The 13,803-nt window shown below is 39.8% G+C and overlaps 1 protein-coding gene across 3 annotated transcripts in view; it reads left to right on the top strand.

The window, feature by feature from the left end:
- The window catches only part of KIF25 (kinesin family member 25), a 1,016,252-nt gene that overhangs the window by 401,611 nt on the left and 600,838 nt on the right, over nucleotides 1-13,803 (top strand). For all 3 annotated transcript variants that reach the window (XM_069607411.1, XM_069607412.1, XM_069607410.1), the window contains one exon: nucleotides 7,378-7,466. In XM_069607411.1, the coding sequence (XP_069463512.1) occupies nucleotides 7,378-7,466 (89 nt within the window). The remainder of the gene's footprint in view (nucleotides 1-7,377; nucleotides 7,467-13,803) is intronic.

Below are 13,803 nucleotides of genomic sequence, written 5' to 3'. Positions count from 1 at the left end.
GCAGTTGAAGGCAAGACAAAAAAAATTGATCCACGAACAAAGGGACTGCCATATTTTCCCAATACTATTTCAGGAATAAACTTTAAAGACTTCCATCTCTGCACCAAGACATTCTTTCTTTTGAGACATGGTAGAACTCACTGACACGTTGGGGACAGAAAGGGCAAAGTATTGAGGATAAATCAAAAAGTATCAATGTTGCAAACATACATTTTTGTACATACATGTCTTGAGATAATTCGCATTTGTGTATACAGTTATGGAATGTTAGGCTGAATCTTTCATGCTCAAAATTACCAAAATGTATCAGAAGGGCGAAACAAGGTCCCACAGACTGGAGGATTGGACTAATATGTGCTGCACATAATATGTAACCTGTGTATATAGTTTGCTAAGAGATTGCAATTGTATAAATGTATGTTTTTGGCAAAATCGGATTTTAAGTAAAGTAATTGTGGGAGTTTTGGACATAGTAAAACTCACCTCATAAATCTGACATAATTCCCTTGGAAATCCAACCAGTTGAGAGCAAGGTGGAGACTAGCACCCCTGCCCAATCCAAGAAGTTTAGGGGCATGCCTAGTTAACCCTGCCCAGCCTATACTTTGATGGTGTCATTATGCACTATAAATAAGGGTACCTGACAAGACTCTAGACAGACACGCTTCCTGATTTCCTGCGCTGCGTTCCTGTTCCTGCCATCTTCCAGATCCAGACTCCAACTACCAGGCCAAGCATTGCTGATCCTACCTCAAGGCCCATTACAAAACCCAAGCAGTGCTGATCCCATTTCCAGCAAGACCTCAAACCTAAGAACCCACTAAATTTCCCATTAACAAGGCGAAAGCTGTGGTACCTTTTGCATCGTGATCCAGCCTAGCTTGCTGCCACTCACTGTATGCTGCTGCAATCCTGCTACCCTGATGACCTTTAGGATCCAGTGACCAGAATTGCCTGTCCAGTCCCTGCCAGCCTGTGACCAGAACCGCACAGCTGTTTTCCATGTGCCCTGCCGGGTAGTGACCAGACCCGATTGACTGTCCAAAAAGGCCAAAACAAAAAGTGGATTATGAGTATTTCATCACCCCATCGGAATCCCTAGTATCCCTTGCCTTGCATTGTCCTCATCTCACCTATAAGTCATCCTATCCTTATCCTGATAACTTGTCCAACTGTCAGAATTCTCTGTGCATTTTGTCATTAATCTCCAAGCATCAGCGCTACTTTTCTCTTAATTTCTGTTTTGCATAGGTCATATGTCATTAGCGATATCTTTATTAAATAAAGTAATTTTCCTTAAACAAAAGGGGTGCACTGCGTGAAGGGTTACATCTGCAGCATAACTTAGAGAATTCACGGATCCAAATCAGTGTATTTCACCCTTTTTTATTAAAAACCGCTTGGGTAATTTTTGGCGGGAATTGCAAAAGTGTACATTTTAAACGCGTTGACTGCAATCTGTTTTAAACTTTCCACCCATGTCTGAACTGCATGCTTTTGGTAATCCATTCTTTGTGATTGTTAGTATCTTTGCATTGTTGCTTAAGTAAGGAATCTTATTTGCTAAAGGGTTTTAACACACATTCATTATTGATGTATCCATTTCTGAGTGTCATTTCACTACATTGCAAGGGGTTTAAAATCCATTTTCTCTGTGACTTGGGGAGCGGAGGCCAGATTTAGCATCTGTTTTCAGTTTCTTATTCCTGAGTACCTGCTGCTGCTTTGTATCCACTCAGAATTGATTATTGGTGGGTTGAGGGAACATTGCAGAGGGAAATTCTAACATGGGTGCTATCTGTCCTAAATCAAAAGCGCTCCTATTCTGCCGTGCTTTATATAGGCTCCACTAAAAAGTCAAACCCAGTGCATTGCTCACATTCTCAGTGTAACGATCACCCCATTGGTGATTTCTGTCCCATATTAAAAAGTGTGTAATTTCTTGTGAATTTTAAATAAATAAATATTGCATTTGACCAACCAGTCTGGTTCAAGGTCCATTGTGACCCGGGGTATTTGAAAAGGGGGTGTGATATGAGTGGTGTATCATCCCAAAATTGAATCCAGATAAATAAGGAGAAAAGCAGCTCAGTTAGGCGCTACATACTAGGCCGAGACCAAGGTGTGCGCGTCGCCTGATTGAAATCCTTAACACTATACACTATCCCTTTGGCAAGAGGGAGGCCGATGGCTGGCCTATTAGTTGCAGTGAGAGTGACATCAGGATTAATAATTACACCATGGGCTTCTCCTAACATGTATTTACAGCTGGTTAAGATCCAAGCGGCTCCTTTTTCTATTGCGGTTATAAATATATACTGGACCCATCTGGGCATCAAGGACAAGGATCTCTTAGAGGAACTAGAATCCTTGCTAGACCTGATAGCTGGTGACCCCCCCATACGTTTATAGCAGGAGACTTTTAAATCAACTGCCTTGCAACACCTGCTAAACTAACCAAACTGGTGAGGGAGTGGGTCTCGCTAATGAAGCAAACACAGCTTATAATGACCAATGGGTCTATTCCTGAGGATATACCTCCTAGAAACACTGGCAAAGAGGCAAACAAACTGCTCTTATAGAATATATATATATATATATATATATATATATATATATATATATATATATATATATATATATATATTTGCAAATCGAGAGGCGGTGAATATATATATGCAGATCACAATTTATTTGCTGTGGTTGATAAATTTAAGGTTATAACACAAGAATTCAGTGATCACAGGTTACTATCATTAGAGTGGACTTGGCCATCTCCTATTAGATTAACTTCTTCTCAAATGGGCATACACAATCTGACCGTATCTAATAGTAGAAACCGCTTTAGGTGGACACCTCACCTGTTGCATGAGCTTGAATTACAATTAAATTACCCAGAAGATATACTTAATCTGGAGCCCATTATAACAGATGGTCTATATGTTGCAGCGATGCAGTCTTATGAAATATCTACACGTGGTAATTCCAAAAACAAGGGAAATAATTTGCATACATACAATCATGAGCTTCATGTAATGAGAACAAGATATAGAGCAGCAAGAAGGGCCTTGAATAAATCTCCTCTTGAAGTTAGGATTGCTGGATTAAAGAAATTAAAAATGAGATACAAAAGTGGTTGAGATCTAGGAAAGCATGAATGATGCTAATAGATGCTCAATAGATGTTACAAGCTATACATTCAAATAGCTCGACATTAATACGGGGTCTTATAAACAAGGCTAGTAATAATTTGCAAATACCAATGCAGATAAATGCAGTGCCTGAGGAAGTGTGGGAAAAGTTCTATGCAACCTTATATGCTGCCCCTCCCTTAGTTAGCCCCTTTGCTGAAGGTACATTATATTATGACAAAGATATAAAATTTAGTGTGGAAGATCTAATATTCCATAAATCAAAACTCAGCACATCTAGATCACCGGGCCCTGACGGTCTCTCTAATGCTACACTTAAGAAATATCCAGAAGCAAAACTACAGGCCGGTGGCCTTATTAGATGACCCAGATAAATTGTTTGCCTGGTTAATTCTAAAAGATTTGAATCTCTGTATTCAGACGACTAATTTACAAGATCCGTTCCAGGCAGGCTTTGTCCGGGTGTTAGGAACTGCAGTTAACTTGGTGACACTCCATGCTATAAAATCTCATGATTGACAAAGGGAACAACCACTGTACTATAGATTTCCAAACTGTGTTTGATTCTGTTTCAAGAGACTTACCAAAAAACAAGCTAACAAAGGTAGCATGTCCGCCTAACTTGCGACATTGGATTCACCAATTTCATTCTAATACAAGTATCCAGGTACACCTGACACTAGACGGTAGGCTGTCATCCCCCATTGCCACCTTTCAGGGGTTAAAGCAGGGTTGTCTGCTAGCATCAACGCTCTTTAACTTTTTCATTGCGGATATGAAGCATTACTTTATGGACAATGCTTCTGACTTCACCTAAATTAGATCACAGAGTGATTGATTGGTTATTCTACGCTGATGATTTGGTGTTAATAGCAAAGACCCCAAGTGGTCTGCAATTACTCTTGACACAGCTTGGGAGGTACACTGAATGAAACTTGTTGACAATTAATTTGATGAAATCTAAAGTATTGATAAGTGCAACAAAACAGTAGCTTAAGAAAATACAGTTTAAAAGATTTGCAAATTGTTAATGACTACAAATATTTGTGTCTTAATACAAACAATCATAGACCGACCAACCATATTTGATAGACCTATATAGAATAATGAAAAGTGCGACCTCCCAAGCGTGTATTTTACATGCTCAGTATTGCAGATTCTCAGTAATACCTTTGCTTGCGTTTTATAAGCAGAAGGTAGTGCCCATTATTGCTTATAGATTTGAAACAAGATCATGGCGCAGCAAAACACGTTGGTTACAGATCGAGGGTGCATTTTGGAAGAGAGTCTTAAACCTGCCTAAATTTCTCCATGTGTGTCGTAAGATATAATCTAGGACTATTATCGTTATATGGCATGTACATGTGGAAAATGTGCTCCCTTTATAGGAAGTGTTTAATGTCTTATCAGACAAATTCTCAATGAATATCTTATCTAAATATATCAACTCAACAACTCTAGAAGTTATGAAGGTGTGGAGAAAGAAAGAACAGGAATGTATGTTAGCATCTGATATATCAGAAGATTTGCTGAAACTAAATCCAAATAGAGCAAAAACGAAGTTATGGCAGACTGATTGGATTACTACGAGAGAGTACTCTATGCAACGACAGCTTTTACGAGAACTAGGTCGTTACCAAAATAATTACAGACCATTACGGAGCAATATTTAGTTAAATTTCCCGGAGCAAGTTAGAGAAACCAATTTTTAAGATTTCGGCAAAATCTGTGGTATACAAGACATGTGTTGGCAATGCGTAAATTAATAACTAAAGCAGCAAATTCCTGTAGATTTTGTTTGAAATCAGAACACCATGAAACACTGAAACATCTAGTAACTGACTGCCCTGCCTTGGTAGAAGAACGAAAGTTGTACTTTTATTGTTTTTTTGCTGATTACTAATTGCTAACCACTGAAATAATGTGGGAAAGATTATACAATATACGCCAGACATCGTTAAAATTGGCAATTGTGAATTATTTATTAATGTTAAAGCTAATTTAATCAAATTTTAAATGAGAATTGCCCAAATGCCAAAGAAATTATATTGCAATGTAACTATTTTTCTAACACATTATATGTTTTTATTGATATATGTCAAGATGTTTACAAACAATGTAGTATTGCTGTGATTTTATAATGACATTTATTAATTTGTGATTTTATATTGATTTTTATGTATTAAAAGGTTGATTTTTTATCTCCAACTAAATCAATAACAAATAAAAAAAAGAATACCATGTCTCACCTTTCGGCATTCTTCTCCCAATCCCCCATGACCCTCCACTCAGGTGATCCTCCCTCGCTTGTCCACCCCGGGATCCAAAAGCGATGGCCCTTTCCTGGCCACCTGAATGGAGGATCCTGGGGGAGTAGGCGGGGAAAACCCCATCAGGTTTCTCACAGCTTACATACAGGACAAGCAATGACCCTTAATGTTATTGTATAAGGTAACTTAAAGACAATACTCACGAGGACGAGAAACACTGCCTGGAATGTCAGCGTATCCCACAAACCCAGCTGATCAAACAGGGACCTAGAAAGCCCATAGCAGGGAGGATAACTTAATACATAGGACTCCTGGCAAGGGACAAGTAGGAATAGTGCTTACAGAATAGTGAGGAAAACATAGATATTCACTCAAGAGCTGGATACAACAACACTCCGAACAATCAATAGGTAACAAAGGGAGAAGTGCAAGGAAACCAGGAACAGACACCAGGGGAAAGTCAAGGAATAGGAGCAGTGAAAACAAAATTACAAGTGCAAAACCTTCCCCTCCCCACCTTTGGAAAGAAACTTAAAAGGGAACAAAATAGGAAATCTCTCAATAAAAGGTGGCTAAGGATTAAGGTTACACTGCAGATCAGGGCAATGTCAAAGGAATCAAGAACACAGACACACTGGGCACACAGGAAAAGGAAAGCACTGAAAAGTGCTGACTGCAAAACAGAGGAAGACAGAAAGAGAATCCAGGAACAAAACATTCTAATAAGCTCACTAAATTCGAAATCCAGGAATAAGAAATAAGGAACTAGACAATAAGCATAAGAACCAGGAACAAGAAACCAGTCACAAACAGGAACACTGCAACCATTACCAGTGCTGGACTGAAACAAACTGAGACTTTTATAGCTGGCTAACGATCACATGCCTCAGATGTGAGGCTTGATAGCACCTGCCAGCCACAGGTGTTCCTAATACTCTGACCAACCTTGTGCTGCAAGGGTGGAGATGAAGCAGTGGGTAAGGAATACTGAGAAGCATAGTCATTTGAGTAAAGCAGCACACTGGCTGTCAAAACCCTGACATGGATCCCCACGTGAAGTGAAATGGAAAATATGGTTTTAAAACTTCCAATTCACTATAGCACTGTGTTGAAAGGTTTGAAAGGACAGTCAAATCTGGAACAGACCCCCAAATCGGGGCCCCCGTTGGCAGGAATGAGAGAGAAGGGAGCAAATCATGACAGAGTTGTGAGGGCAATGTTGCCTTTCATTCCTACCTCAACAGATCTTTGTAAATTGGTTCCATCGTTGCAGATTTCGTATAGGGAACCAAAGAAAAGTCATTTTGCACTTTTCGTGTTTTCATGTTACTCAGCTTTTTCCAACCAAAAAAGGACTAGCGTGGATTTATGAATTTGTCATGCCTTAGTTATCACACTGGTTCCCCCTGCGCCCCCCCCCCCCCACTTGTACGTACAGTAGTTTTGGTTTCTCCCTTTTTACTTTTGATTAAAGGTAAAAATAATTAGCAAATGGTGTACATTTCGTAGCATGCTTTAATTAGATTTGCACTACTAGTTGTGTGACTATTTAACGTGAACTGCTTAACTTCCCCCTACATTTTATTTGTGAAACAATGTACATATTTTCTAAATTGTAATTGTGAAGTTCATATATCGTTTGCATTTATTATGTAGATTGATCATTCCATCAGTCTGTATGTCCTGTACATGAGTGATATTCCAATGTGTTTGAACATTGCTTAATTAAAAACATAGAAAAGTCTTTTGAATGTGGTAAATATATGTATAGCAATATAACTGGTTCGCCTGTTGCAGCTGTTTCTATTTTAAAACTCTGCAGTGTGATACATTACAGATAAAATGCTGCCAGTAGGTGGATACAAAGTGGTGGTTCTTTTTCTTCACAGGAATACATGTGTAACTAAAATAGGAGTGATGTCTTTTGCTAATCAAATGTATTTCTTATGTCATAGGAGCTGAGGGGCAACATCCGAGTACACTGCAGAATTCGACCATCGCTTCCTTTTGATGGCACTAATGGAGATCACAGTTCACTGCACACGTAATTAACCATTTTGACTGTCTCTCTTATGGGTGTTGGGATAAAAGTAGATTTTGACTTTCAAGGCTCTTTAGATAACTTTTTTTTTAATGTGCAATATTTCAATTTGCAAAGTAAGACCTCAAAGAAATAAAACAATTCAATGGTACAAGTGGAATAGCTTTTTTGTAGTAAAATACGCATGTGCATCTTTTAAAGTACATTATGTGTAAGCATGACCATGTGACGAAGTCCTCTGCCTGGTTATGTTGAACTTCTCGGGGTTCAGTGGGGATCTAGAAGATACCCCAATTACCCTCCCAAAGTCCCTGTCACATGTCACGAGAGCAGTCACGAGGGCAAACTTACTCAAGCTGCTCGCCCTGTAAGGAAAACTACAAGTGTATCTGGATTGGCCCAGGAACATGCATCTATTCAGCCCCTTCAGTACAGGGACAAGAAAATAAGGTATGCAGAACACCTTCCCCATTCAGAAGTGCCTGAAGCTCCTGCTAGCAGACCCAAAGTTCCGGAGATAAAATACATGTACATCGCATTCAGCTGCAGAACAAGGAATCCCATCAAACAGTCACTGTTACAGAGAGCCCCATTGATGGGGGAAAATTCCACTTTTAAGGGGCGCAGACATAGTTCCTGAAACTCGATTGTGACAGACTTCCATCCACTAAGGGGATTCTCACGGATTTATTTGAATTGTTAAGAGCGGTAGTAAATAGATTCTACCATTAAAATTAGATCTGCTAAACAGTCTCACTTTCAGACAGCGCTATGTGTTATACAAAAGGCTGCTGGTGGATTTGTACCCAGATGTGCCTGTCAGCCATTGTGTGCATTATTGAACTTACCAACATCCATATATAAGACACACACTTCATTACACGGCCGTGTAGTTATGGTTAAGATGCTGTTTCCATAGGAAGAGCACTTTTTGGGTGGCCTATAACTCTGCTCCCCCTGGACGAATCCTCACCTAACTTTGCAAAAGAAGTAAATGGGCCACTCTGAATTCTTATGCAAAGTTTGGTGATGTTTGGTCCAGGGGGGGAAACGTCATAGGGGGGGTCCCAAAACGTCTTTTTTTCTCATAGACTGAATGGGGGAAAATCTTTGCGCACGGCTACAGGTGAAACCGCTGGACGGATGTTCAAGAAATTTGTGGCAGGTACAGGGGCTTGGTCCAGAAAGCGTGCTTTTGTAAATTTGGTGACAATCCGTCTAGTATTTTTCTTTAAAACGACCAAAAAGTATGTCTCAAAAAATGTGTGATATCTATGTCTGCTCCGCGGTCACACTTCCCTGTTCGCTCCGTGGACAAGATAACGATTGGCTAATTGGCTCGCAGCATGACAGCGGACACGCAACATCTCTGCCGATTGGCTGCTGCGAGACGTCTTCTACGTCAGATTGTTTGGCTGCGCCCGACATCTTGGATCCGCCGAAAGCGGAGCAACAAACAGCGTACACATGCTTTATTTATAAAACTCTTTTGCTGTGTCACAGAGCGTTGGGACAGGTTCAGACAGTAAGACATGGGTGATCAATGCATTTGTTCTGGGGGTTGGTCTTCATGATGTAATTTCTATGGACACCTTGTACGCACAGTAAATGTGGGGTGTAATGACGATAGCACTTCAGTCCATGCCGTGGACAGGAAACCTGTAACTGTTGAAAGCACACGCGTATTGGTAGGCAACATTGAAATTGACAACATGCCGTGAATGCATTATTTTTTCCGATGGCTATTATTATACTCATTACTACGTCGCCATGGGTGTCAAATGCTACAGTGGTTGTGGCCAGGGCCTAGAGTCTTGGATGCATAGCCGTCAGCCAAAGGCCGAAGGCCTTACTTCCAAGACTGTAGGGCCTGGCCACAACCACCGCCGCATGTGCCACCCATGCATACACCCGTAGTGTTGCGGTTTGATTGTCAAGTTGTGGGGAGTGCATGCAGTCTTGGGTGCATGGCACCCAAGAACAAAGTGATAAAGTACTAGACGTGAAGCCACTGCACACCCATCCTATGTAAGATCTACAGACATACAGCTAGGAGTGAAGCCTCTGGGCAGAAGCACTGAAGGATAACACACATATAGAATAACACCCACTACCACACATCACTGAGGTGGTTGCCAATAATACACTTATACCTTCTTAATGACATATGTTTTATGGCCTCCTTGTACGCACAGAAAATGAGGGGTCCAATAAGGCCAGTATTTCAGCCTGTGCAGTGCACGGGGGAGTTGTTACAGTTGTAAGGACACGAGTGATGTTAGGGAACATTGAAATTGACAGCATGCCATAATTTCTATACTTTTTCCTAAGGTTATTTCATTCATCAGTACACCGCCATGGGTGGCACATGCTACGGTGGTTGTGGCCAGGGCCTAGAGTCTTGGATGCATGGCCGTTGTCCGAAGGCAGAAGGCCTTACTTCCAAAACTCTAGGCCCTGGCCACAAGGCCATGCACCCAAGAACAAAGTTATAAGTACTAGACGTGCAAGCCACTGCACACCCATCCCATGTAAGATCTATGGACATACAGCAAGGAGTGAAGCCTCTGGCCAGAAGCACTGAAGGATATCACAGCTATAGAAAAACCACCACTACTACACATCACTGAGTTGTTTGTGGAGAGACCCTGCACTCTTGGGTGCATGGCCAAAGCCCATGCACCCAAGACTGAAGTCATAAGCAGTGGAGTTACAAGTCAATATGGGTGTGGTGTAATGCGCTAGTTGTGTTGACGCCCTAGTGTCTTAGCTTCATGGCTGCAGACGATGATCCGAAAAGTACATTTATAAGTAGCTAATTTACAAGGACCATGGTTTTGATATGCAGCGATGGTTGTGGATAGGAACTATACTCATTGTACCTTGGTCGTAAGGCGTAGGTGGTAGGTTACTCACCGAAGATGCAAGGGCCAGCCTACAGGCACAGCAGCATATTAGTACCATACATTAGACGTGTAGATTCCCATGTGTAGAAAATGACTGCCAATATACTTACTCCTTACTTTGTTCAGAATCCACATACATTTTTTAAGTGGCTATCGTACTTGCCGGAAGTATCACTTTTTTCCATTTCTGTGATGAAAGAAAAAGGTGTGTTAGTGTTTGCATTTTTTTAAAATTTACTACATTGCATAATAGACAGTTAACCTTTTTTTTAACCTTCATATTTAGTTTACAAACCAGTGTACTGTGCATTGCGCTCAGTTTCTGTGTTTGCTTTTCTAATCCTTGGGTCTGGGAAAAAAAATCCTTGTTGGATTAAAAAAAACCTTTGTTTGCTATGGTACTAACTACTTCCATGTTTCCTTTGAGTGTTTCCTTCATCTTTCTGATCAATGTTATGTTTGTTGCCTTCCTGCCCATTTTTAACAACAGTTAGATACATGTGGGCGTATTCTAACTGTTTGTAGTCGTTCACATAATTGGTTCACAATCTTGAAGTACACATTATTTCGTAAATTTTGGCTTTAAGAACATTAAATACGCATTTGTTAGGTTAGCTGGCAATCTCTGCTTTAGAGTAATGGTGCTATCATTACATTCGAACCATCCAGAATTCTTTTGAATGTATGCAGTGTAGTGACCTGCATTGGTTGTAGCTCCTGCATGGTAGATTATTCCTACTGTTGTAAAGGTTTTCTTTCCAAGTGACACTTGCCTGTGTGTGAATCCAGTCAGTTTGCAGTTGTTTTTGGTGCCATCTGCATTATAACGTAGAAGCATAAGTATTATGTAGGCACTATGTGATTGTATCGGTAAGGTCGAGCGATTGTCTGAATTGCAAATACTACATAATCTGCCATGGTTTGCATTTTGTACAAGTTGCTGAAATGGAATGCTCTCACAATTTGATATGGAAATATACACAAATTGCTCATTTGGGATTTCTTCCTGTATCACTTTGCTACAGAGAGTGCATGTATGTTTCCACATGTACGAAATTTGGAAGATTTCATTTACAGGTATGCTTTTGTTTTCCAATACTAACAGTATGTACATTAGAAATTCTTGTGGATCTTCTTGTGAGTTCATAGTGAATCTCACCATTCCAGCACAGTCGTCCAATTGTTGCCTTGCTCCATGAACACTGTATGTGTTGTCAGGTTTGCTTGTTGCATTTCTATGCAGCACTAACATTTGCAAACACAATTGGTCTGTACTGTGCAGGTAAATATTGTTAACAATTGGTGGCAATTGAAATAGAATATTCATTGCTACATTTGCATAGCAACTTCCCCACTTTTATGTGCAAATTTGAATGGCCCAGCAAGTTCTGTATCTGAGTACATTTTTTGTTTTTTTTGTTGCTTCTTTGCCGACGTCCCTGGTTTACATTCCCTAATAGGTTGTTCTATGTTTGCGGCAATTGATGAAACTTTAGCTTCTTTTCTTTTCTTTGCGGAATTTGCTGTTGAACTTTGTTGTATTTCTGTTTCATTTACTTTTCTTTTACCACGTTTCACTTTATCTGGAACAGGGTATTGTTTCAGATGAGGGGTGTACAGTGAACGAAATCTATTGTATTCTAGAATGCAAGGAATATCAGCTTTGACTTTACTTGAATCAAAGTTTATTAGCAATAGACCGTCAAGTGTACGTAAGCGTGATAATGCTACTTAGCTCATGCCTTCCTTAAACACTGTGTTTCCTATATCTATCAATGCTTTGTCTAAGTTAAGACCTTGCGATTTATGAATGGTAACTGCATATGAAAGAGTTAGAGAAAATTGCTCTCTACGTACATACATGTCTTTGAAGAGATGGAATCGAGCAATTGAGCGCCCTATCCTTTTCACTTCTGAAACTTTATCAAAGCGAATATTTACAAACTGAATGTTGCTATCATGTGGGTATGATTGAAAGCCAACAACTGTGCCCAGTGATCCATTAACTAGCCCTTGCTCTACGTCAAGGTTACGTTTAAGCATTACTCTACAATTTAAGGATAATTTCAATATTTTTTCCAACCCAGCTGTGTTGGAGATTGAATTTTCTAAACTTTTTTGTCTTGTTGTGGCTTGCTCACACATGGGTACTGTCATACCATGTACGTCTAGTTTGTCTGTGGCGCTAATTTCTATTATTGGTTGCATTTCTTTTTTTAACATTGTTTCATTGAATTTGAAACAGCTTGCAAGAGATGGCATTGAGGCCATACAATTGACATTTTTGTGCACTATTTGTTCCATAACATCAGTTGCACATGCATTATCGCCATAAAGTGCATGTATACGCCGTTTTTTCAATACAACCTGTGCTTCTTGCGATAATACACCAACTCTAATACTTTTTAAAATGTTGGCATAAGTGAGATCTGCAGATTGCCGCATGTTCTCAGTTAATTCTCTGTATTGGAAATGTTGACAGAGGTTAACATTACCTATGCTACCAACAGTTTTCCGGCAGAGTTTGTGGCCTAAGGTTTTAAAAATCTGTTCACCTTTCACTGGTGTCAATTGTAGAAGATCTCCGAAAACGATAATGTGTTTCCCTGCAGGTTCTTCGTTATTATTTTTAAGTACTTCTTGCAATCTGAGATGAATCAAAGCCAACATTAGGTTGGAGACCATGCTCACTTCATCTATTGGTAGCATTTTCATTTGTTTCAATACTCTACGTAATTCCATTGGAGGTTCTGCAGAAAGTTTGTAGTACTCTAATTTATTTTGATGCTCTACTGGAAGCATTAATAATCGGTGTAAAGACACGCCGCCTATGTTGTAGGCAGCTAAACCTGTGGGGGCCATTACAACAGCTGACAGTTTGTTGTTTGTCAATTGTTGAAGGAACTTGCTGATGATTTTGATTAAGAATGTTTTCCCTGATCCAGCTTCACCACTGACGTACAGCCGTATAGGTTTGTAATTTTGACAGGTACATTCTTTATTTTCGTGTTGTACCCCATGTACAATTTGTTTTGTTACGTCTTCAAAAATGGTGTGCTGCTCATTGTTAAGTTTTGCTTGTTGTACAGTTAAGTCTTCTGTATCTTCTTGATACTGATACATGGTGTTTTCCACTTCTGCAATAGCTACTTCAGCCTCATTTGCTATTAGTGGTTGTCCTAGTGGTTCTTGACTTCCTGTTACAGAAGGTTGACTACTGTCGGAAGAGTCCTTATCTAGTTGGGCCTGAAGTTCTTCTTCCTGTTGCTGCTCATTGTGTAACATTGTTTTGTACTGCGTAAAGTTCACATCAGTGATAGTGCTTTCATTTGCTTTGAAATCATCTTCATAGCAGTCATAATTATCTAGTATGTCTTCCTCTTTTCTCCATGGTTTGAAAAGTTGTAACAGAGACATGTAATATAGTTCTTTCT

Source organism: Ambystoma mexicanum, chromosome 4q (assembly GCF_040938575.1).
Source record: "Ambystoma mexicanum isolate Mex_15411 chromosome 4q, UKY_AmexF1_1, whole genome shotgun sequence".
Lineage (NCBI taxonomy): Eukaryota > Metazoa > Chordata > Amphibia > Caudata > Ambystomatidae > Ambystoma > Ambystoma mexicanum.
The sequence above is the reverse complement of the archived record's forward strand: the minus strand, read 5'-3'. Positions and strand labels throughout refer to the sequence as shown.